A 25,203-nucleotide genomic window follows, 5' to 3' on the forward strand; every position below is an offset into this window, starting at 1 on the left:
GGCTTCCCCGCCAGTGGGGCCCTGCAGCAGCCGCGGGGCACGGCCGAGCCCGGCCTGGCCCCGCAGGCCCCGGCCTCCGCACGGCCCCGCTCCCCACGTCGCGCCGTGGGCGGCGGCGCAGCCCGGCCCTCAGGCGCTCCCGCCTTGCACGCAGCCTGGCGGCCCCTTGGCYGCCGCTCCGAGCGGCCTGGCGCTCCCTGCATGCCCACGTTTGGGATGCAGTGCCTGCATTTCTTATGCCCTGGCACCACGTCGTGTCTGCAGCGTTTCAGGAAACCAGGCTGCCTGACTCGCAGGGTGACTGCCCCGGAGAAAAGGTGCTGTAAGCAAAAAGGAAGGTAGTGCGGTCCGAATACTGTGGTGCTGGAGTTTCACAGCAAATCAGTAAATACTAGCCATCAGCTGATGAGTGTTAACAGCTGTTGGTTACTCCCAATCATAAATTACAACTTTCCATGAAATTCAGTTGTCTGGTCTAAAAAGTGAGATGTCCTGACACGTCTCTGCAGGTGCCRGCCCAGGTAAGTGCCCGACTGCCCGAGTAGCCTGGCCGCGCTCCCGGGGCCCGCTGCTGTCCTGGGTGTTGTGCTGCTGTCCTTCCTGTTCAGCTGCTGTCCCGGGTGTTGTGCTGCTGACCAGCTTTGTGGGCAGCTGAAGGCTGTCAGGTTGTTCAGAGGGTTTGTGTTTACCAGGACTGAGCCAGGAAAAGGTGTGTGCRTGCCCCAAAACACTGGGTCCAAGTCAAGCTGGGCTGTGGAAAGCCACACAACTGTAATGGCAAAAAATAGTTTTGTGAATGAGTATCTTTGCACTAGCAGCTACKGAATTATCTAAGAATGGCTGTAACACCTCAGCAAGGGTCTGAGTAACCCAGTGTCCTCTTGACAGACACCAACAGAAGATATGCAGGTAAGAATAGATCAGGCAGTAACAATTCCACAGGATTCTCCTGCAGCCTCCGCCAGTTTGTGGCATAGGGAGATGCCACAATGTGGCATTGCTCAGAGAGAGGAGGTGGGGTCTTGTTCTCCAGTAACCTCCTCAATTAACAGATTTCTATTTTTTTTAAAGGCTTTTTAGTTCTTGTAAACCTACCAGCTTCTCCCTCTCCCACRTGGTGCTGCTTGTTCCTGTATTGAAAGGGCTAGTGGGCAGTTAGTCCCTGTTTCCTCTTATTGTACCATTCACGATTTTATATTATAGCTACTAAGAGTTACACCCTTTATTACTATTCCTTGTTTGAAGATCTGTCTATACTGTTCATGTTTCTTATTGTTATTATATATGTTCATTTCTTGACCAGAAATTAGTATAATGTTCCCCTGCATTATGTTGAGTTTGCTTTAGGTACTGTAGAGAGTGTTCTCTGTCTTCTGCTTATGTTATTGATTTTGGAGGTTTTTTTTTTTTTCAGGTCCAAAAACTTACAGTTTCAGTTCAACGGATTCCAGTGGTGCTGCTGCAAATCTAGATAAATCTGTTCTTAAGGTAAGTATCCTTCTTGGAGAAAACAGCTTTGTTTTGAATAATACTTTTAGCTGAGTAAATATTTTTTCAGCTGTATGTTCTATGTTATCAGATATGTTCATGTATTGGACATCGTTGTGAGTTTGAAGCGGTTGGAGGGTTCAGTAGGATTTAAGTTTGGGGTCTTCATGTAATACTTGGCACAAGAGAAAATCTACATTAATATTTTAAAATAATAAGTGTTTTGTTGCATGTAGGACTATGAAGACTTAGATTCTCTTATTAGAGATTAGCTATTCTTATGCATATGAATTGTCCTTTCTTCTCAAAGCACAAATACAATATGCTTTTTTTTTAATTTTTATTTATTACCTGCACACAGGGACTAATTTCTTTAGTTAGGCAACTTCAGAGCAACTGGAGTTTGGGTCATATCTTAGCAATGTTAAAAATAATTTTGTTATAGATGAACTTTTTGTATTTTTCCACTAAGTCAGTGGRAGGGACTATGTCATAGATTTTATCTTCATGGACAAATTATTGTGTGCTGGTACTTGTAAGCTGAGAAGAGACATCCTGTAGTTTCCAGCAGAAAATTTTTCTCTTTGCCTTTGATTTCTTATATTTCTTGAATATATACATGGGCTTTCTTCTTTCTCTAGAAGAACTTCCTTCTAGTTTCTAGAAGGAAACAAATCCTTCCATTTCAGGTGAAAGTCTATGATTTTAAATACAAAGAAAGGGTTATAAAAAATCGGGAGAGTGGAGATTGGAATGGCAGAGAGGCTTCTGGATTCTGATTTCTTTAGGCAAAAGAATAGATGTGTCCTAAAATCTGCAGTAATTTGCTTTGTATTGACTGATTTTCTTTGTGCAGGTAATGATTAACAGTAATCTGGAGAAAAGGATTATTGATGTCATCAATGAGCATAAAAAACAAAATGATGACAAAGGAATGATTTCCAAAAGGCTTACTACTAAGAAACTACAGGTAGAGTTCAAAATGATTTCCTCTAAGTGTTGATTTAGAGTAAATAGTTTCTTATTTGTCATTTATGCTTTAGCACGTAGTGCTAACTGGTGTACCGTGCTGTCCAATAATCACATTAATGATTAGCCAGTGAAATAAATGCGCGTGCTTTTAAGCAAAATCTTTTGTGTGTTCAGTAGCCGAAATTGGAGTTTTCAAACAGTGCATAGGAATAGAACTTTACTTTCCAAAAACTGAATGCTTTGTGTTAGACTTCCTACGTTTTTGTCYCTATATTGTAGCTGGAAAGTTCCAGTTTAATCCTTCTAACAAGAACATGTGCATTCTGGTAAAACCCCAGGACATTTGTGCATGTATAAATACATGTTTACAGTCATTTTCATTGTAAGGTACATTGCAAAGCAAGATTTGCTCATCTGCCTTCTGATATGTGGTTTTATGTTGTTTACAACCATTTAATACTATTTAGTCTAGTGTGTGAGATATGAGTTTATGAATCTATATGGATCATTAGATTAAATGCTTTTTTTTTTTTTTTTTTTTGGCATTTATTTGTAGGATGTATATATGGCTTTACAAAGATTATCTTTTAAGCCTGAGCACATAGAGGAAGCAATGAAAAATACAATTCTGTATGGTGGGGATCTTCACTCTGCGCTTGACTGGCTTTGTTTAAATCTTCAAGACGGTGAGTATGATGACAGATGTGACTACAGCTTTTCATGAGAGAGCAGTAGGAGCTGCTTTTACATAGGAGTGCTATATTGTAGTTATTAGATATRTTGTGTTCTTAGCATGATTTTGCTGCTGTCTGTTTTGTGGCTCTGTACGAAGTTACGTAGTTCTTTCTTTCCTCCACTTGGTGTTTTATGAAAGTCCATAAAGCAGATGCTGACATCTGTAAATGTTAAAGTTTGTTTTTTTTTCAACATACTGTTTTGTTTCATGACTTTCTTAATTTGCCCCCAGCACTCTTAAAAACATTTTCAGTAATTCTTGGTGCCAAGTGGTTGACTTGGATTCTTTATTTTGCAGATGTGTTGCCTGAAGGTTTTAGTCAGCAGTTTGAAGAGCAACAACAGAAACCTAGAGCAAAATTTTCTTCTCCTGCGCCACAACGTCAGCCTCCACCTCGCTTAGTAGATAACAAAAAGAAAGAAAATGGTCCCGAAACTAAGGTAATCAGAAGAATATTAAGTTGTATTTGGTAGACATCTCCAGAGTACAGACTTATACCGACTTTAACACCTCACTGACTGTTTGCTGATTTTGCTTCTGYATAAATTCATGGGTATGTGTCTAAAACATTATTAAAACATTATGTTATTTTAATTACAGTGAATTATAAAACTAAAAAACTAAAAAAACATTTTTTTAGTTACTTAGTCAATGGAAGGGAGATGTTTATATGTGGTGTGGTGAGTTTTTGTTGTTTTGTTTTTTGTTTCCTTTATTTTTCTCTTTTTTATGGTAGTTCCCATAGTATTAAGAGTTATATAAGTATATTGTAATATGTTTATCCTCATTAGAGAAGTTTGCTCCATTGGTTTTGTTGTGCTGTTGAACAACCTAATTTTTGCATACACTGTGTTGAGCAACAGTTCCTAAAGGTTGGCTGAAAAAGCTACTGGTACTAGTACTTCTGGCATAGCTTTAAGTTTTATTTGTCCTTCCTAGGAAAAAAATGTGGGGAAAGAGAAAGAAATGAGTATGAAGGAATGGATTTTGCGATATGCTGAGCAACAGACTGATGAAGAGAAAAATGAGTCTATGAAAGAGACAGAAGAGGAAAAGTTTGACCCAGTAAGATAGTCTCAAAGAGACTAGGAAGGTGGCTATTCAAGCTTTTTGGGGGGGGGAGGATTAACCATTATATATTTAAAAATTAATTGTTATTTCTTTGTATAAACTTAGGGAAAAAATATAGAGATCATTTTAAAAATAAATCAATCATTTTATTTGAAACAGAATGAAAGGTATTTACATCTGAGTGCAAAGCTTTCAGAAGCAAAAGAACAAGCAAGCCTTTCCAAGCAAGACAAAGATAAGCAAGGCCAGAAGGTAGCACAAGAGAAAATAAGAAGAATTCAGCAAGGTAGACCCATACAGATGACCTCTTTCTTTTGTGGCCTGCATATTTGTTAGGCAAATGAGACTTTAAATCTGGTTGACTTGATTTAATATCTTTTGCACCGCTCTGAATTCCACACTYTCCTGAATTTATTATGAATTCTGTGTGAACAAAAGTCTAAAGTGACATTTTGGTTTTTTGGGTGCTCAATATAAATTGAGTCCATCTTTTAAATAAACTTTCTTCTAAATTTGTTGTAATATCTACTTTTGGCAGAAATGGCAACACTTGAAGAACACCCTGTATTTAATCCAGCTATAAAGATTTCAAACCAACAACAAAATGAAAAGAAAAAAGYTCCTTTACCTCAGGATACCAATTTGAATCTGGCCTTGCTTGAAAAACCCGAGGGTGCTGCAAAAGAAGAGAAAGGTATGGCAGAAATGGTTCAATACCAGCTCAACGTGTACCACAAATTGTGAATACCAAAGGCATAAATATTCTTTGTATTTATATAAAAAATATATATAAGTATATGTATATAAATATTTATCTATATATAAAATTTTAAAGCATCTAGGATTAAAAACTACCACACTGTCACATCTAAAAAGAATCTTGGATTTTTTTCTTCTATAGAAAATAGGAAATTCCTATAGAAAATAGAAATTCCTATAGAATAATAGGAATAATTGTATTATTCCATTGTATTATTTTGTATTATGTATCAGTTGTATTATTCTTACCCACTTGCTATTTAGACAGTTTTCACAGAACATCTTGAAACTTAATTTGTCTAGTAAAAAAAAAAGACAATAATAGTTAAAGGTTTTCATTTGAAGCTCACTTGAGTAATTAAAGATAGAAAATGGAATGTTAAAACATTTTTCTGCTAGATACACTGTGGACTATATATACACTATACTATTCCCAGAAAAGTATAAGACTGCAAACACTTGGAAAAATACTACTTTCTGGTAAAATACTGTTGAAAGAAACTTAATCTTCTGAGCATAAAAGGAATGTGARATATAACTGTGGGCAGAATTCACATGTGTGGTGTTCTACCCTTGCAGTGAAAAAGAAGGATCCCCTCGATATAAGGGATTTCGATTACAGTGCTCGAAGCTGGACTGGTAAATCGCCAAAACARTTCTTGATTGACTGGTGCAGGAAAAATTTTCCCAAGAGTCCAAATCCTGCTTTTGAGAAAGTTCAAGTTGGAAGATATTGGAAATGTAGGTATGTACTTCCCGTGTAAGGTTGCTGATGGTTTGTTTGAAAATACAGGTGCCTAGCTACTTTTGTAGTGTAGATCAACGTATATGTAAATGTAGTATGTTTAACTTAAGTTCTTTTTTCATTCAACAGGAARGTATTTCTTTCTGGATAACTCTGCAAAAACAATGTTTAGTCTGGACACTAGAAAGACTAAGATGTTCTGCTAAAGAAGGGATTCATTTACTAGCTTTAATTCAGTACAGCTGAATGAAAGATTCTAAAATCAATTCCGTAAGAAATTTGGATTATTAACCTCTAGTTGAATTGAAATAATATATAAATGTATGGAGATTTAAGCATATAAATRCAAAAAACATTGAGGGTTGTGGGKKTTTTTTTGTTTTGTTTTTGTTTTTTTTAGGAGAGCAGTTAAAAACTTGTGTGATAGCTACCCTAAGCACTGTAATGCAAGTAACTTCTGGGGTTTGTTTTTTTTTTTTTTCCTTTTTCTTTTTTTTTTCCTTTTGGAAAGTGAATATAGTGGCATAAAATGAAAATGTATGTATAAATATGTATAAATATAATGGATACTGCATTGCAAATTATTTCAGTTTTGTTGCTGGAATTTTTACCTGGCGTTATCTCCTAAAACATGTCCCAGTTCATGACTACAGTTCATTGACTACCCAATGCTTTTTGAAGGTACTAAATGAAATCAAAAGCATGTCTCCCRGCCCATGTGAAAAATAAATGTTTAACTGAGAATGTATAAAATTTATTAGTTGGWACAGTTGGCATTCATTTATTAGGTATTTGTAAAAGAGTAGCTTGTTAACTGTCATGTTAGTACCGAGAAGTACCTACACTGTGCTGAGTAGTTACAGACACTCAAATATTTAGTCCTTGTTCCAAAGATCCTTACGAGTRGCGTGCGTGTATATAAATCCTTCCACTTTTTGGAGAAAATAGTTATTTACAGGAGAAATTTCTTGAACTTATTGCTGAAATCTGCTATTTAATCAGAGCTTAWCAATTGTTTCTACTTCCAAAACGTTACTAACAGTTTATTCACTTTAATTTCTCTACTTGAATTTTGCTCTTAACATTTTAATAAAAAAAAAAATGCTGTTTGTATTGGTAAGAAAAAAATATTAAGAGGAATAAATGCCTGTGTGAATCTGTCKTTAAGGGTCAGAGTTACCAAATCATCTGATGATATTCTGGCAGTTTGCCCAACAATTGTAACAGAGGACAGCATGCAAGCACAGCACCTGGCTGCCACGCTAGCGCTCTATCGCTTAGCCAAGGGACAGGTGAGGTTTCCCCTGGGGCGACTGTTCTTAGCCTGGTTCTTCTTAGCCTTTGCACTGGTCGGTTGTAACATCTACAGCCAATTTCTAAAGCAAGTCTGATCAAATGTTTCCAGTTAAATGCTTTGTTCTAATTCATTTATTCATTTTTCATCGAAAACAAATGTGTTCGTGTGTTYGTTTGTTTTCATCGAAAGTCATATTGCTGTAGGTATTTTCATACCGAAAACCATRCATGCTGTAGGTAATGGGAAGGAAGTAATTCTTAAGTAATAGTGTTCTTTTATTGTTGGAATAGAGTATAAAAAGTATAAAGTTAATGTGATATTATTGTTTTCATAGTTCTATACTTAAAAATAGCTCCAGATTTCATTTGATCATATTCCCTACTACTGAATTTCACTTATACATGAAATGTTAGTGAATCTTTTCTTCCTCCTTTTTTCTACCTAAAGTCAGTCCATCAGTTGCTGCCGCCGACCTATCGAGATGTCTGGCTGGAATGGAGTGACATTGAAAAGAAAAGGGAAGAAGAAAACAAGATGGAAACCAACAAACCTCGTGATAATTTTATTGCTAAATTATTAAACAAACTCAAACAGCAGCAGCAGCTGCAATCTGAAGACCAACCCAAAGTGTCTGAGGACCCTGAAGATTCTTGGGAAAACTTGGTTTCTGATGAAGATTTCAGCAGTCTCTCTCTTGAGACCCCACACACAGATGATTTGGAGCCTTCGAGGATTTTGTTCAAAAAGCTGCAAAGTTCCTCCAGATACCGAGTGCTCCTAAAGGAGAGACAGGAGTTACCTGTGTTTAAGCATAGACAATTGATAGTAGAAACTCTTAAAAAACATCGAGTAGTTGTTGTAGCTGGTGAAACAGGCAGTGGGAAAAGCACCCAGGTGCCCCACTTCTTGTTAGAAGACTTGTTACTAGACGAAGGATCCAGTAAATGTAATATTGTTTGTACACAGCCCCGGAGAATCTCTGCAGTGAGTCTGGCAACTCGGGTCTGTGAAGAGCTAGGCTGTGAATCCGGACCTGGAGGAAAAGTAAGATGCTTTTGGATTTGTGTCTCTAGTCTTGAGCAACAAGACCTACAGGGAACTGTATCCATAATCCAAGTGAAAACATTCTTAATCTACTGAATAGCTAGGTATTTTCTTTCTTGAAAAAGATTTCTTGTAACATGAGATGAATTTTGTTTTCAAATTGCCAGCTGTGGACCACCAGGAATCTGTACATTAATTCTAAAAACTTTATAAAGAATGATTATTGCAAGGAAATTTCATGGTGGGATGATTTGGAAGAGATTTCATTTGAACAACTTTCCCAGAGAAGTTGCAACTTCTATCACTAGGATTTCTGACAGCTGTGTTTTGAGGCTTTAGAATTGCAGTCTTGAACTTGCTTCAAAATTGGCCCTGTTTTGAGCGTGGGGATTTGAAGTACATGACCTCCACAGGTCTATTCCATCCTCAGTTATTCTGTGGTAGGAGGAAATGCAAGATCTTGTGYGTTTCATGGCAGTCTGCTCATATGAAATCCTTAGAGGGAATCCATACTTCCATTGCAAAGATATTTTTGTTTGAAGACTGCCAAGAAACCTTGAAGAGAGCACTGAGGTTATCGTCTCATTACTGTCCTGGAGAAACTGTAGCTTTTAGATTGCAGTGATTTTTCCCTTAAAGAAAAATGCTTAAATTTCCATTCATTTTTGAATATATCTTGCTTGTCTGCCATTTTAAGTTAATCCTGTATTTTTTTAATGTCATTTCATATTTATTTTACTTTTTGAAGAATTCTTTGTGCGGTTATCAAATTCGTATGGAATCAAGAACAGGCGAAGCCACTCGGCTGCTCTACTGCACAACAGGGGTTCTACTTCGGAAGCTGCAAGAAGATGGTCTTCTCTCAAGTGTCTCTCACGTCATTGTGGATGAGGTTACCAGCTCTTACTGTTCTGCACAAACTGTTGTTTTGTGGGAGTTTTTGTGTACTAATGCCTTACTGTAGCTTATGTTTTTCTAATTTCTAGGTGCATGAAAGAAGTGTGCAGTCTGATTTCTTGCTAATTATTCTGAGGGAAATCTTACATAAACGTTCAGATCTGCATCTGATTTTAATGAGTGCTACTGTAGATAGCGAGAAGTTTTCCAGCTATTTCTCTCACTGTCCCATTTTAAGGATCTCAGGGAGAAGCTATCCTGTTGAGGTAGGTAAATATTGCTTTGATTACGCTAGATGCTTTGTATGTAGGTAAAAAATAACTGTGTCTTCTTAGTTTTTGTCAAGTTAAGAAATAGAGCTATACCATATGGCTATAGTTAAGAATAAATATCTTAAATCTGTGTTTCAGGTACTCCGAATCCTTTTTCAGGTGTGAAAATGCAAAATTACTTTGGTGTAGGGTTGTGCTGTTTGTGTGTGTCTTGTTGTGTTTTCTTTCCGAGTTACTGACTATGAATCACTTAAAATCAGTCCATCTGAAGACAGCAGTGTTCTGATTTCTGTCTTTCACCTAGCCAGTAAGGGAAAAGGAAGCATGAAGGAACTTTTTCCCTCTTCAGCTTTCTTGTTACTTTTGTGTCTTTCTCTTATGCTATGGTTAAGCTGTGGTAGTGAGCATGTAAGAGAGATCCATTAATAAAAACACACAGCAACTCTGAATTCAGGCTTTCAGAGATCATAAGAAGAATTGACAGGTTGAAGTACACTAGTGCAGCATTAAAAGGGGAAATGCACTGTTCAGTTTTATACATAACCTTTAAAGAGTGAAGAAACTGCTGGATGTTCCTCAATATGCCTTTTTCTTTGTGATTTTTTTTTTTCTTAACATAGATTTTCCATGTTGAAGATGTAATTGAAGCAACTGGATATGTTCTGGAGAGAGACTCAGAATATTGCCAGAAGTTCTTGGAGGAGGAGGAAGAAATAACAATAAATGTTACTAGTAAAGGAGGAGGCACTACAAAGTATCAGGTAGGCATCTTAAGCTATTCTAGGCTGTCTATTCTTTGGGCAGAAACCTGTCAGTGCTCTGACATATTCTCTCCAGATGTCTAGAGGAGTCTTGAATTCAGTGTGAACACTGGCACTCCCATTCAGAATGCACTCTGTGTGCTCTGCTACTCTCTTAGAGTGGTAGGTCCCTGGTAGATCAAAATGGTGCTTTAGCTGAGGCTCAGATGGTCTTTTGGGTGCTGTGTGTGAGTCATTGTTGAGCTTCTGTCACAGAAGAAGATGTGGTGGCAAGCTTGCTTCCTGTATGTTTTGATTAATGCTGAAATAATAATTTTGCAATGCTGCCAATTTACTTGGAAGCCTTATGTTAAGTATCTATCCTTGAGATATTTATAGACAAATATGTACATTCTGCTCACTCTCTCTTTCCTGTTGCCCCTGTTGCAGTATTATGAGCTGTGAACTGTCCTGCTTAACAAAACAGACTGCATAGTGTTGCTTGCACACTTTTTAATTGTTTATCACTAACAAGTATCACTAACAGAGGGGAGTTAGTTACATGAACGTCTTTTTCTTTTTTTCTTTTTTTCTTTTTTTGAGATTCACTAAATGACATAAATTTACCTTCTCTTAATTTCTAATTAAACATCGAGAATATGGCTTCCTTTTCCTCTCCTCAGGAGTATGTCCCAGTCCAGTCTGGATCTGGTATCGATTTGGCCCCTTACTATGAGAAGTACAGCAGTCGAACACAGCAAGCCATCTTGTATATGAACTCTTACAAGATCAACCTCGAACTTATTTTGGAATTGCTTGCATACTTAGGTACAGTCTGCTACTTTATAYGCTTAATATCTGAGACTTTGGGCTTATTTCCTGATGCTCTCTACTGAAAAAAGTTGCACTTCATTCTTACTATAATGAAATATCCTAAAAAAAAAATCCCATGGGGTCCAGAATTAGTTCCTATTCTCAAATGAGTCTGTCTATAGTTACACATTTATTACAACTACATGTTTATGCTTGAACTTTCCAGATAGAAGTCCCCAGTTCAAAAACGTTGAAGGAGCTGTGCTGATATTTTTACCAGGCCTGGCTCATATCCAGCAGCTGTATGATCTCATTTCAACTGACCGAAGATTTAACTTGCGTGACAGGTAATAGAGACTTTTCAATACAGTGAGATTGTTTAAGACCAGCTATCCTTTCAAAAGGAAGCTGTGGAGCATTGTACCTCTGAAGTGTTTTACAAACTTGTCTTATCTAAAAATGATACAAGCAAAAATGATATATGCTTCAGTTTAATTGTCTTTTGATAAACTTGTGAAATTGCAAAGTACCCAACTAGTTCTTTTTTACTTAAGAAATAGAAGCTCTTATGTGCAAGAGACATTTTCTCCATTTTAATGTACTCATGGAAATGGCTACTTTTAAAGTAATTCAGGGACAGTAACCTATCAAGAGAACAAACACAGAAATACAGTCATGGATAGCCTTTCAAATTCTTGTCACTGCTATCTACAAGTTAGCAACGCCATGATGCAGAGGGAACATAGGCAGTCAAATTCTAATGGTTCATAAGAGGTATTGGGCATCAAGGTCTAGAACTGAAAGAGAAGGAACATCCATGTCTCTGTCACTTCCCTGAATGACTTTCTTACTTATGCTGAAATGTGCATGTGCYTWAAGTTCTTCACATAGTTTCAGTCATGGCCCTTATCTTGAAAGCTTTATGTGAAGAACTTGGGTTCATGGGCAGCTAGTTCCCTTTTTTTGCTCTGTTATCAATGTAAACTAACCTGGAGTTTTACAGTAGTAGTAATTTGGCTGGCTTATTCTCAAATAGGATTAAGAGCTCTATGAAGTAATGATGTTAACAATAGTATCCTTTTTTGATATCTTAATAAAATATTGAAGATAACTTTCATACCTAATCATACAAAGTTTCASTCTTTCCAGTGTTCAGTTTAGTTCCTTTCATCCTGACATTATCATTCATAATGTACGTATTGATGAGTACAATTTCTTTTTCTAGGCACAGGCTGATAGCTTTGCATTCTGTTCTTTCAACTCAAGATCAAGCTGCTGCATTTACGATACCTCCTCTTGGCATTAGAAAGGTATGATGCATTTAGAAAAGCAGTTCACCACTGAAAGAAGACAAAATTAGTGGGAGGGAGGATGCAAATATGAATGCTTTTAAAATTAAATCCTCCAGAATTACACAATAACCAGTTGTTCCTGAAACTTTCTTACTGAGAAGAATTCTCATTTGATGCTCGCTAACAGATATAAGTTAGCGTACTTACAAACATTATTTACTTATAAATATTTATTATAAACAATATAGATATTATAAATTGCAACCCATAGTAGTGTATTATATAATAATATCTTAGTAATACTTTATTTTGAAACAGGCTGCCCAGAAGGGTTGTGGAGTCTCCATCCTTGGAGGTATTTAAATGTCATCTGAACAGGGTCCTGCTCTAGGTGACCCTGTTTCAGCAGGGCAAGTTGGGCTTCAATGATATCTACAGAGATCCACCAAAAGAGTTTTAGCCTGGACCATTTTGTGGTTATTTTTTTAAATAAGTTTTACCAAGATTATTCCAAATATCAATTAAAAGGATGAAAATTAGACAGAAGTCCGTAATTCTCATTTATTTTATGTTACTTCATTTCAGATTGTTTTGGCAACCAATATAGCAGAGACAGGCATTACAATACCTGACGTTGTATTTGTAATTGATACTGGGAGAACAAAAGAAAATAGGTAAGAACTTGACTTTTTTTCCATAAATTGTGGTGTGACCACTGTGTGTATGCAAAGGTTGGCACTGCAAGACTTCTGTAGCATTTTTCTTAACCTGCATTCCTGGACCAAAAAAAAAAAAAAAAAAAACCACTGAATTCTTCAAATGGTTTACATTTTAGTTACAAGGTTTGGCAGGAATCTTTTTTCAAATTATGTAAGGAACACAAGGGGTGCTGCTCATATATGTGCGTATGCATATATGTGTGTGTGTGTGTATATATGGAGTATCGTAATTACTCATTTGAAAGTAAAGTAGATCATCTCTATTTAAAAACTTATTTTTTTGTCTATTTTTAATATGTGAAGTGCTATGAAATGATAGACAATTTTGCGTAGACAGATGGACTTGAACTAATACAATAGTTGTATTCCTTTCCAATTTTTTTACACATGAAATCAATTTATATTTTGCAAAGTTTTTACAATGTGCAGCTTCTACCAGAAATGCTTACTTCTTCAAAGCTTAAACATAATATTTTCAAACAAATCATTTTTGATTATTTTAGATATACAGATATCTTCGATCAATAGATGTTAACTATGCATACAAGTTTAGTTTTGAAATCTCAAAATATACTTGTTTTACAACTTTTAAGGTATCATGAAAGCAGTCAAATGAGCTCCCTGGAGGAGACCTTTGTTAGTAAAGCTAGTGCTCTGCAGCGGCAAGGAAGAGCTGGCCGTGTTAGGGATGGATTCTGCTTCCGAATGTACACGAGGGACAGGTACTGTGAACTTAAGTTTTTATAAATCAGTTAAATATCCAGTTTTCACTCTACAAGAGGAAAAAAAATATATTTTGTTGAAGGTAGTGTTGTAGAAGATTTGTTCTCAACAACATCTGAAGCCCTGGCATAATATATGCAAATGTTACCTCCACAGCTTGGAAGTTTTCATCTTAATGCGCAGATTTATACTTTTCTGAYGTGGTAGCTCTGAATTAGGGATGAGAAAAGATTAAGTATATACATCACTGCACACTCATTTTTTGTTATAGCAGTGTAATGCTGTACTAAAAATTGAAGAACGGGGTTTTTGTGCTTCTAACTGAAGCTACTCTGATGTTGACMTTATCTCAGAGTAAATGGTTTAAAATTATCAGTGGAAAATTATCATTTCGTTGCCATGTAATACTTCTGGTTCCAGAGCTATGCATCATTAATGTTTGTTTTGAAAATAAAAGCCCTCTAACCTTTCTTTTCAATAAAACCCTGCCTTCCAAACTGCCACGTACATCTTAATGGATAAGCATTTTACCTGTGCAGCAAAACACATGCATCTGCTGCAAGAAACAAGCAGGGGAAATCTGATGTAACTGCAAACTTCAGTTTGGCTATCCATAATGCTGCTATTTTTTTCTATTACAGGTTTGAAAGTTTCATGGAATATTCTGTTCCAGAAATACTACGTGTGCCTTTGGAAGAGTTATGCCTTCACATTATGGTATGTGTGTGTGTCTTTTTTTTTTTTTTTTTTTTTTTAAGAGTTATCCTGAACCTGTTATCTGAAAAGATGTGCTAAGTCTTCCCTAACCCAGAGCAGCTTGTGGGGTCTCTCCCCCTAGTGAGGAATCCAGTCCCAATGTGCCTTGGAAAATGCAGCAGTAGTTTACTGTTCTAGTTCAACTCAGAATGGTAATTCCAGCTCCTGCTTAAATGTTTGTCGAACTTCTTTCTGCTTAATTCTGAGTAGGAAACACGTGGGTATATAGGCAAGCTATTGCAGGATTGATGCACTTTTCTGCATCATTCAGGGATTGCAAGGTGATCATAAGCTCTTTGTAAGTTAACTCCATCTTAGCAGACCTGCCACAGAGGTTCTTGCTCATGTGTGCCCACTGGTGACACACTTCTCTGGTCAGTGTCCTGCCATGTGAAAGCCCTTGTGAACTTTTAAGTTATGTCCACTAAATGTGGGAGGCCTCTTCATTCTGGGGACGTGATTTAGAGGGACAGGCACATGCTTTTTTTGATGCAAGAATAGTGCTTTCAAGTTTCCTTTGTAGCTACTGTAAATTATTGTTAAATTATTATATTTATTTATGGCGATTTTTGGTAGGCTATATATATTGAAATATATGTTCATTCAATCTACAGAAATGCAATCTTGGCTCTCCCGAAGATTTCCTTTCCAAAGCATTAGACCCACCACAGCTGCAAGTAATTAGTAATGCAATGAACTTGTTAAGGAAGATTGGGGCATGTCAATTAAACGAGCCCAAACTGACTCCACTGGGCCAGCACCTTGCAGCCCTTCCTGTCAATGTTAAAATTGGCAAAATGCTTATATTTGGTGCTATATTTGGCTGCTTGGATCCTGTGGTAAGTRGACAAATATTACCATCTTTTGCTTGAAAGAATAATAATATAGAAACAGTCAACTCTGATCTGTTGCATCATTCAAAACATCATGTGGCAAGAAGATAAAACACATAAATTTTAAGGTGGATATTATGGAAGAGAGAATGGAGTAACGGTTCTCAGACTTAYAGATACCTCTCACAAGAGAATGGTCACACTTTGGTGTCTAATTCTGTTAGCCCATGGAGGATGGTATTTGTAGAAAGAACCCTCTTACATGAGGGTTAGGCCAGTCTGGGTTACCTTGCTCATGGTGTGCGCRAAGGACACAAACTGGGAAGGTTTGGAAATGAATTGATCTAGTAGTTATGTGAAGACTGTAACTTRTCTAACATTTTTTACCTCTTCCTAAGTTCATGCATATTAGGAAGAGACATAGATAATTCTGCAGATAGAAACTAAAAAAAAACAATATAGTTCATTCTCAGTCTCTCTTGCTAGTTGGTTGTGATCTGAAGCAATTACAGTATCAAGTCAAAAGATAAAGTATCATAGTGCGTATTTCTGTGTCATTTGTTTAACTTTTTTATGCRATTTTGAGATTCAGTAAATTGCTGGAAGGTACTCCAATGTATTGGGGCGGTATGTAAGCAAATAGCATGTTGTAAGTTTGGAATTTTGCATAGTAAGTTTTTAAGATAATCGGTCTTTATTTTGTCCTTCATTAAGTCTGAAGGATCATGCATATTGCTGTAAAAGAAAATATAAAGCTATTTTTATAAAAAAAAAAGAAATTTAAGTGGACTTCTAATAAAATACTCTTAATTTTGTTAATTCTCTTAAGTTAATCTTCTTAATTCTTTGTTAATTGCAGGCAACTCTGGCTGCTGTTATGACAGAAAAATCCCCGTTTACTACCCCAATTGGTCGAAAAGATGAGGCAGATCTTGCAAAATCATCTCTAGCAGTGGCAGTTTCAGATCATATAACAATCTACAATGCGTATCTTGGGTAAATAATATTCTCTTGCCCTGATAATTTAATACAGATAGAATCTTTAAATTAACATTGTATAAGTAATGTTGTTTCTTAGCATCCTTAGTAATTCAAGAAAAGATATTTAATTGTATCTGAAGTTCTTTGTTTTTTTCTTTCAGAATAAAATCAGATTTAAAGATACTGTAGTTCAAAAGCATGGCTCCCTCTGTATGTGTGTAAGGCCAAGTGCAAAAGTGTGTTGCTTGTTTATCTTAGTGCTTAAAATATTTCTCTTGTTATCTATGCTATGCTGACATGAACGTTYTCTATTTTATAGAGAACAAATATAACAAAATCTAAGATGTACATAACTTGTTTCATTACGATGGTATCTCTAAGACTCAAAAATCACAACTGATTTTTTCAGTTCAATTCTCAAGATAAAAGTATAGGTAACTGCTAGAAATAACCTTTGGTTTTGTTAGCAGCTGACAAATTTGTTGCAAGTGGAGCAATAGTGGTGTTCTTCATTAAAACTAGTTCTGGTTTTGGGTGGAAAATGCTGAACAGAAGACAGAATTTTAACTTATTACAGCCAAAAGAATCATATCAATAGCATAATAATACTGAAGCAGTAATAAGACAATTTTTCCCCCCCGCACCTTAGATGGAAAAAGGCTCGCCAGGAAGGAGGATATCGAGCTGAAATGACTTACTGCAGAAGAAATTTCCTTAACAGGACGTCTCTATTAACTCTGGAGGTAAAGCGTATTTTACAGTCAAAGCACATCTATTAAAACTTTCCTCTGTAGATATCTGAGCCTCTCATAATGGTGCTGCATCATAGATAATATTTAGACAAGACAGAAAGGGGTGCAGTGTTAGGGACTGGTGAAAGATAAGCTCTCAGTTCAAATAGCTTCGTCTCCGCTTTTGTTCTTTGGTAAGCATGCTTAGTTGGTGTATATATTTTTGCACCCACTTGCATTGGAGAAGGTAGTCCTTATTTCTACCAGAGAATCAAAAGTCACCAATTAAAATGCATAGTTAAATTGTGCCATTCTTTATATCCCAAAGTAGGTGTCTTTCAGTTTGAAAGATGACCCAGAATCTTACTTAAATGGACAATCTTACTTTCTGGAGAGGAAAGTGCCCTAATTAGTTCTTTCTAGTTAAGTTTAATTGACTTGAGTCCTTGGTAGGAGCAGATACACACTAACTTTTTGGGGGAGTATATTATGTATGAAAGGTATTTTTGGTTGTTCGGTTCATTCCTGATTATGTKTTTTGGTTGTTTGGCTTTTTTTTAATATGACTTTTTTTTATAACTACAACTGGGARATCTAGAATTTGCAGCCTGTTTAGTATATATCTAATCCTATATACCATATTTTGCTCAGACACAGCCAATATGCCAAGATAATCGTACRAAGGACAAGTGCTCTGAAATAAGAGAGTTTTCCTTTGGAGAGCATGAATATTTGGGATGGGATGCTATTGCATTAGAGTATGTGCTAGATGGACTAAAGTTTGCACCTTTAAGAGTTTTACTRATTTCTTTCTATTCAGGATGTGAAGCAAGAGCTCATAAGGGTGGTCAGAGCAGCAGGCTTCACAGCATCAACATCTCAACGTGGAAATGGAGCTACACACTCCCCCTCTCTTGAGGAAATAGCTCTTCTGAAAGCTGTGTTGACAGCAGGGCTCTATGACAATGTAGGAAAAATATTATACACCAAGTCTGTGGATATCACAGAGAAACTGGCGTGCATGGTAGAAACGGCTCAGGGCAAAGCACAAGTACATCCCTCCTCTGTAAATCGAGACTTACAGGTGTATGGATGGCTGCTTTACCAGGAGAAGGTAAGTCTCTGTGTCACAGAGAGAACGAAGTGAAAATTCAGAATGTAGTTGATCATGATGTTGTGCCTCTAGTGTTAAATTGCTATGTAAAAACATCCGAAGAGTTCATAGTATCTTATGTCACTAAAGTCTATAAGAGTTGGTCATTTTATTGCTGAAGAGAAATGTTGTCTAGAAGTTAAGGTTGACAAGTGTCTAAGTTAACTTAGAGCTACCTGTTTCATCATAAAATTGTGACAGAGAAAGGCACTTTGTGTTGCCTTTCCTTTTTTTGTTTTATATAGTGCTGTTGATTTGATATAGTGCTACTCGATGATACACAGTTACTTCTGTAATTAGTAACACTTTGAACATTTTTTGCCTACCTTTTTGAAGTAGGTTCTAAAGTTTTGAAACTTAGACCCTTTCATAACCGCATAATAATGACTTAAGATGCATAAATACTCAATGCTGTAACTGACTACTTAACTTCATAACTGAATTTCGTTTTTGTCAGTTTTCTCCCCCTCCCTACTCCAAACTTCACTGACTCCTTGCTAAACCCAACACTTCATTTTAGAGAAACTTCTGGTCCAGCAAAAGCATGACAGAGTTGCTTAGCAGCCTACCATAAAAGAGCAGGAGATTATATAGTGGTTCATTTCTTCAGGCATATGAAGTTTTAGTTCAAAGATTTGAAAATATTTCGGACTCCCAAGAACCTTGGTCCAAAGGCAAGACAGCAGTAGGGTAAATCAGTTATCCCCTAAGTCATGGAACGAAGCTTGCTTTTTTATATAAAGATACAAGGTAAAGTTAAATACATCCCCCTTGTACACGGATACAGATCTACAGGTGAATTTGTTGCTGGGAGAGAGCAAGAATGTTTGTTTCCTTTCCCTTATGCTTGCCCTGAAGGTCGGTGAGAAGCCCCTATCCCTGTAAGTAGCACAAGTGTGTAGGAGGAAACTAATGCTGATCCCTTCTGCACTTATTGCTCGAAGCACTGGGCTGACACAGTCTTTCTGTTTGAATTTAAACTGGAGCAAAGTTGTGGCCTTGGATCATTTCCTAGGTGCTTCATGTCTTGGCCTAGGTAAAGGGCACGAAGTTGTCCACCAGGTCTTCTTTGAGCAACGATTTGTGTGGAGCAGCTATTAAAAGGGGAGGGGGGAGAAGAAGATGGTATAGCTCTTGCTTTGTAAATGAACGTTCAAACTCAGCGCTGCAGTTTCTCTGTCTAATGTTTGTGTTTGTTTATATGCAGGTGAGGTACACTAAGGTGTACTTGAGAGAGACTACTTTAATTTCCCCATTTCCCATTTTGCTTTTTGGTGGGGATATAGAAGTCCAGCATCGAGAGCGTCTCCTGTCTGTGGATGGCTGGATCCACTTTCAGGTGCGTTGGGGTGGGAGGTACCTCCTGTGGTTTCCCTGACTTCTTTGCAACACAGTTGATGCGTAAGTTTGTTTCAGATCGTTATATATCGGGGATGAAGGTGGGAGAAAATTAATGGAAATGGTGGAAAACTCAGCAAGCATGCAATGAGATTTTAGACAATTACACTTGAAATAGTAGTTTAGTAATATCTGGCTTAAATCAGTTTCATCTTCATGAGAGAACTCYGTGTCACTTCAGAAAAACAATTACTGGAAATAGATTCAAACCAAACAGTAAAGTGTTTGGGGTGGGTTTGTTTAGTTTGCTTTTTGGAGTGCTGGTAYCTGAAGCAGCTGAGTGCACTAATTTATGTTACTGTTACCATCTTACAAACATGTAGACACCTATTTTAATTGCTTTTTTTTTTTTTTCCCATATTGCCCAAATGGAGTTACTCAGAGGGTAATCTGAATGGAAATTCTTCTGTTTGGGTTTCTGTACATTAGTTTAGGGATGGGGGAGGAGGATATGCGGGGTCTTTTTTAATGAAAATATTTCTTTGCAAATGGGAAAACTGAGAGTTTTTTCTTAGTGTATTTTCACAGTCAAAATTAAAATGCCAAAATATGTCGAAATCTCATGTAGAGTCCATAAAATGTGAGAACTTGGTTTTGCTGATCTGCATATGACTTGGTGGGTTTTTTTCTTCTTCTGTGGGCACTATGTTACACTTCACAAAAGGTATAAAATGCAAGTCAGTTTAATTTTTTTCTTCACTCTGTAAAGAAAAAAATAAAAACCCAAATGCAGATGCCAGCAGAGCGTCACTTAATTGAATTCACCAGTTACCGTGTGCATTCAGAGTTTTAAAAATCAGCTTTCCTGTGTGTTTATCTAAGCAGTCCTTAAATGCAAATGGGTTTGTGCTTTCTCTTTTTCTTTATACCAAAACACTTTTAAGTAGGGTATCAGTTAGCTATAATAATTCCAYGATATCCTGGTTGGTTAGGATCTCCGTGTGTTTTTAATTACTTTTCAGAGCTGCTGTTCTTTTAGACTGTGATGCTACAAAGAAAAGATGCTTAAAGATAAAGAGGTGTAATTTAAACTCAGTAATGTCATGAGTATGCTCTCTGTGCTTTAAATACACATATGCAAGAACATTTTTTTATGTGAGTTAATATGTTAATGTATATTTTGGTACAAAATGTCTGAGAATAATGCAAATGTTTGTCCTCTCTGTTCTTTACAGGCTCCTGTGAAAATTGCAGTAATTTTCAAACAACTGAGAGTTCTCATTGAATCTGTGCTAAAGAAGAAGCTTGAAAATCCTAAAATGTCCCTCGAAGGTAATCTTTTAGGCTACTGTCATAAAAATTTGCACTGTAGTCCTTGTGGTAAACCTGAGAAAGTATTAGTACATTGCATCCTTGCCCCAAAGGGGTTAGCATAACTTAGCTCTGTTGTCATACTGATCCTGTGTAAATTCTGTAAGAATTTGTGAGGATCAACACAAGTGGTGATTTAAAGATATCCCTGGTAACAGCTTTCATGGTAGTGAATGGTCTTGGTGAGGTGCATTTCTTAAAACAGAAATAACATTGGGTATGTGATGAAATTCATCTGTGCTTAAGAAGTTGTGTTGCATGAATTGTCTCACAGTGTAGAGTAATGATGGGAGATTGCAACTTGGCCCCCAAAATTAAGGAATACAGAAGAGTAATCTGGGTTCTTRGTACTGGAAGTTTTGAAGAATATCATAGATGAGGAGGAGGAATGTGTGTTGTACACACATCCATCTATGGCAACTTTTCATTTTCTTCATCTCGTCTAAYAGACAAAATCAATTCATTAGCAAGCTTATAAGAGTATTCGGTCATGTATTATGGATATATTGTTTACTTAATTGCTGCACAGGGATTTTTTTTTAACGTTTTAGAGCAGTCTTCATTTGAGGATGATTTTTGTTTTTATTTTCTGAATAGATTTAAAACTCACTCTTTTCTGCTCACTGTGGTGTTTGTGTTTTTGTTTCCTAGATGACAAGGTTTTACACATCATCAAAGAACTGATAAAAACAGAGAATGGGAACTGAAACTGAGAATCAGTAACAAACCACAGCTGCAGTAATGGCAGGGGAAATAGACACTCCAGCTTTTACTGAAAATACTTGTTGTTGATACCAGTCATGACTTGGGAAGAATGCATGGTTTTGTGTAAAACTTACCTTTCTGGGTATCTTTTAAGGGTGCACATTGACTATTTAGTCCTTACAGTACACTTTGTGCCATTTGTTTGAGCATACAAATAATGCAGACAAAACAGTTTGTATTTTCAATATAAAAATGACTGTCTCATTCTAGTTTTGTTTGCATCTAATGTGRTAATTATGCCATTACTCATGGTGCAGTTTATCAAGATTGGACTCCAAATCTGTGGGATAGCATTTCATTGGTTATCTGCAAAGAGAAGACAAACTTTTTTTTTAAACTTTGATTTCCTAAGCACTAATTCTTGAGCTATGAATTTGCATAATTAAAGCAATATATCTTACATATGTCTGTAGCCTTCTGTATAGTGTAAGGGTGTCATGAGAGCTGCCATGCCAGTGAATTCTGAGACTTGGGGCTTCTTCCTTTCTGATGCCAAGTGCCCTCTTAAAACCCAGGAGGCTTCAGTGTCTCAGRTTCACAGGTTTGGCTGCAGATGGAAACTGAGACCTTATAGTGCTTGAGCCTTGCATAGAGAGTGACAATACTCAGACGTTTTTAAGAGGGTTTGCATGGCTGTGATGAGGAACAGGGCTCAGACAAGCATCCTGACTAGGAATTCGCTTGCATACAACTGGCTTTTATCCCCTTTCCACACTGTTTTCCCATGAGTGATCCTGCAAACCTGCCCTGCTCCTTCCCTCTCATTACTCTTGGCCCTTCCGCTGGATGTGTGTAAGAAGTTTTGCAGTCCTGTATACAGCTTCTCTCCTAGAATATGTCTTTGCACTGTCCCACAAGCCATCTCAAATACCCTGAACCGTTTAGCATTGTGTTTCACCCTTAGCAGTTAAAGTTTGTATTAGCCCTCTTCAAGCATTATTTTTCCTCAAAGCACTTGCCAAACAGGGGACTGATAGCAGCCAGTCTTGCTCGCCATAGCCACACCTCTGGCCACACCAAGCCAGCTTTGGGCTGCATATTCTTTTGAAAGTAGCCTGTGGCAGCTGATGCGTGCATCCACTTGTTTGAGAGTGTTTCTCGCTCTAGTGTTTCTAGAGCCTGGATACGGAGTCRAAGGGAGTTGCAGCCTTCTTGGGAGCCCTCTAGTTACCTCGGTCACCGTCCTGTTTTACGTGTGCGGTGGCTCAGGGCAACGCGTTGCTCCCTCCCCCGGCCCGGGCGGGCCCTTCCCTGCCGCAGCAGCCGCCCTCAAATAGGCGCCGCCGCCGCCAGGCCCCAYGCGGCCTCCATGGTCACGGCGGTGGCGGCGGCGGGCGCCTCCGCGGGCCCCGGCCCCTGCCCGCGGCCCCCGACCAAGCGGCGGCGGCCGGCGGTGGGCGGCAGCGAGAGCGGCTGCGAGGCGGAGAGCCCGCTGGAGCTGCGCGACTTCCGCGACTACGGCGAGAGCTGGTACCGCTCCCGCAAGGGGCTGGAGAGACGCTTCCAGCCGCGGGAGCCGCTCGCCCGGCAGCCGCAGGTGAGGCAGGGATGAGGACGGGGATGGGACGGCCGGCACGCGGAGCCCCTGAGCCCCGGCATGTGTCCGCGCGGGTATAGGTGACGGCGGAGGCGCGCTGCAGGCTCGTCAGCTGGCTCATCCCCGTGTACCGGCACCTGCGCCTCTCCTTCGAGAGCCTCTGCCTCGCCGTCAACACCCTCGACCGCTTCCTCGCCACCACCCCCGTGGCCGCCGACTGCTTCCAGCTGCTGGGGGTGACAGCTCTGCTCATYGCCTGCAAGCAGGTACGGTCCCGGCCTCCCTCTGCTCCCCGCACCGGGGACGGGGTGCGTGTCCCCTGCAGTACTCCCCTCACACGGAGAGGAGCCATGGCAGGGCAGGCAGGCGGCTCGTGTCCCGCAGGTGGAGGTGCACCCGCCGCGTGTGAAGGAGCTGCTCGCGCTCTGCTGCGACGCCTTCACGCGCCAGCAGCTCCTCAACCTGGAGTGCATCGTGCTGCACAAGCTGCGCTTCAGCCTTGCGGCGCCCACCGTCAGCTTCTTCCTGGAGCACTTCACGTGCGTGCGCCTGGYCGCAGCCGGCAGTGCCACCCCCGAGGAACGTGCCGCCACCGAGGCCCGCGCCGCCCGCGGCCTGGCCCGCGCCGTGGCCGAGCTCAGCCTGGCCGACTACACGTTCAGGCGCTACGCGCCCTCGCTGCTGGCGGCTGCCGCGCTGGGGCTGGCCGACCAGCTGCTGCAGCACCGCGCGCCCCTCGACCTGCGCCTCAGCGGCTACCCGCGGTGCCGCCTGCGCGCCTGCATGGCCCAGCTGCAGCTCCTCGTGGCGCTCAACGGGCACTGCCTGGCCCACGTGCTGCCCCACGGCCTCTCTGAGAGGTGTCCGCAGCCGCGCAGCAGCACCTGAGCTGGCGGCACCGACCCCRCGGGAATGACAATGCTGACCCCAGGCCTTGGCCCAGCTGGCCCCACGTGGTCTCCACATCTTGTCTGTGCTGTCTGTACTCCCTCGAGGAGACTTTATGTCCAACCAACACAGCACAAGCATCACCCGAGTTGTACAAGTTACATGGCGTTTATCGCAGTGCTGTTCTACAGCAGYTGCCTTCACAGACTGCTGTTTACATGTGGTGTGTAAAACGTACACAGTCCCATGTACTCAAGTACTGTATTATTTATTTATTTGGAAGATGTTTCGTAAAGCRAAGGGCACTGCAGCAGGTGCGAGAACGAGAGGAATGTTCAATAAACACTTTCTCACTTGTCACCTCTACTTGTTCATCTGCCTGCGGGCTGCGTGTCTATCTGTGAGAGGAAAGGCACTGGCGCACAGTGATTTGACCTCAGCAGTTAATTCCAGCCTCTACCAAACATTACATGTAATGGTTTCATTCCGCACTTAGAACTGGCATGCACTGCCCTGGTAGTGGCTCTGAAAAAGCAAAAATAGTTACCACTATGAAAGAGAAGAAAATGTTAAACAACTGCAAAGACAGCACAGCATGACATAAAAAGGCATCACTCTTCACAKAGCAATATATTTTGCTCTTCATTTTTACTACCTTTTTATCTCTGCACAGAGATGATGTTAAAGCAGCATAGATGTAGATAAATCCTGTACAATTTCTAAGCTGCCCTCCAAGCTGTGAATGTTTCTAGGCAGCAAAACGTGGGTGAAGTCCCTCCCAAACTGGTGTCAATTCAGTATCCAGGCTTAAGCACTCAAATGAACGTCAGAATATCTACTTTGTGTTGGAACTGCTCAGTCAGAAAGTGCCCACGAGCCCAGCACTAGCCATGATTGCTCCCTTCAGGCTTCCTGCAGCACTGGCTGATGTCGGCGGGGAAGGATCCTGCCCAGTGTGCAGCTAAGCCAAGAAGCCACGGACTGATCCTGAGCGAAAGCCATGGACAAATCCTCTTTTTCTGACCCCCACCATATGCTTGTTGTGCCCCCCTCAGCATAGCTTTTAATATATGTAGTTCCCTATAATAAACGCACTTACATAAGGTATAAGGAGGCTTGGGCAGGTCAAGGCTGGGCGCTGCCCGCGGCTATTCCAGGATGCACAGGCTGGGTTGCTGAGGGCTTCCCGCGGGAGGGAGCGGGTCTCCCGCCCCGAGGGGCTTTTCCCGGGGCCGCGGAACAGCGGGAAGGGCCGCGCGGGCGCGGGCGGCCTTGGCGCTGC

At 39.5% G+C, this 25,203-nt stretch overlaps 3 protein-coding genes across 3 annotated transcripts in view; all 3 read left to right on the forward strand.

Moving 5' to 3' along the window:
* The window catches only part of DHX29 (DExH-box helicase 29), a 22,239-nt gene extending 350 nt beyond the window's left edge, over positions 1-21,889 (forward strand). The window contains exons 2-27 of the mRNA XM_026035529.1: positions 1,415-1,488; positions 2,345-2,458; positions 3,017-3,146; positions 3,494-3,636; positions 4,136-4,261; positions 4,427-4,553; positions 4,806-4,961; positions 5,606-5,771; positions 6,940-7,063; positions 7,516-8,112; positions 8,861-9,004; positions 9,099-9,275; positions 9,902-10,042; positions 10,705-10,849; positions 11,061-11,181; positions 12,060-12,144; positions 12,712-12,800; positions 13,439-13,567; positions 14,210-14,285; positions 14,939-15,163; positions 16,017-16,153; positions 16,788-16,881; positions 17,690-17,983; positions 19,230-19,361; positions 20,596-20,692; positions 21,383-21,889. Of these exons, the coding sequence (XP_025891314.1) occupies positions 1,415-1,488; positions 2,345-2,458; positions 3,017-3,146; positions 3,494-3,636; positions 4,136-4,261; positions 4,427-4,553; positions 4,806-4,961; positions 5,606-5,771; positions 6,940-7,063; positions 7,516-8,112; positions 8,861-9,004; positions 9,099-9,275; positions 9,902-10,042; positions 10,705-10,849; positions 11,061-11,181; positions 12,060-12,144; positions 12,712-12,800; positions 13,439-13,567; positions 14,210-14,285; positions 14,939-15,163; positions 16,017-16,153; positions 16,788-16,881; positions 17,690-17,983; positions 19,230-19,361; positions 20,596-20,692; positions 21,383-21,438 (3,899 nt within the window). The 3' untranslated portion in view covers positions 21,439-21,889. The remainder of the gene's footprint in view (positions 1-1,414; positions 1,489-2,344; positions 2,459-3,016; positions 3,147-3,493; positions 3,637-4,135; positions 4,262-4,426; positions 4,554-4,805; positions 4,962-5,605; positions 5,772-6,939; positions 7,064-7,515; positions 8,113-8,860; positions 9,005-9,098; positions 9,276-9,901; positions 10,043-10,704; positions 10,850-11,060; positions 11,182-12,059; positions 12,145-12,711; positions 12,801-13,438; positions 13,568-14,209; positions 14,286-14,938; positions 15,164-16,016; positions 16,154-16,787; positions 16,882-17,689; positions 17,984-19,229; positions 19,362-20,595; positions 20,693-21,382) is intronic.
* A 916-nt stretch (positions 21,890-22,805) lies between these two features.
* Positions 22,806-23,921, forward strand: CCNO (cyclin O). Its single transcript, XM_026035540.1, has 3 exons — positions 22,806-23,033; positions 23,114-23,299; positions 23,418-23,921. Exons 1-3 carry the CDS (start codon positions 22,806-22,808, stop codon positions 23,919-23,921), a joined length of 918 nt encoding a protein of 305 aa, XP_025891325.1.
* An 890-nt stretch (positions 23,922-24,811) lies between these two features.
* The window catches only part of MCIDAS (multiciliate differentiation and DNA synthesis associated cell cycle protein), a 3,812-nt gene continuing 3,420 nt past the window's right edge, over positions 24,812-25,203 (forward strand). Inside the window, exon 1 of the mRNA XM_026035550.1 lies at positions 24,812-24,850. Within this exon, the coding sequence (XP_025891335.1) occupies positions 24,812-24,850 (39 nt within the window). The remainder of the gene's footprint in view (positions 24,851-25,203) is intronic.

The sequence above is a fragment of the Nothoprocta perdicaria genome, unplaced genomic scaffold, assembly GCF_003342845.1.
Source record: "Nothoprocta perdicaria isolate Ctin4 unplaced genomic scaffold, notPer1 scaffold_1, whole genome shotgun sequence".
Lineage (NCBI taxonomy): Eukaryota > Metazoa > Chordata > Aves > Tinamiformes > Tinamidae > Nothoprocta > Nothoprocta perdicaria.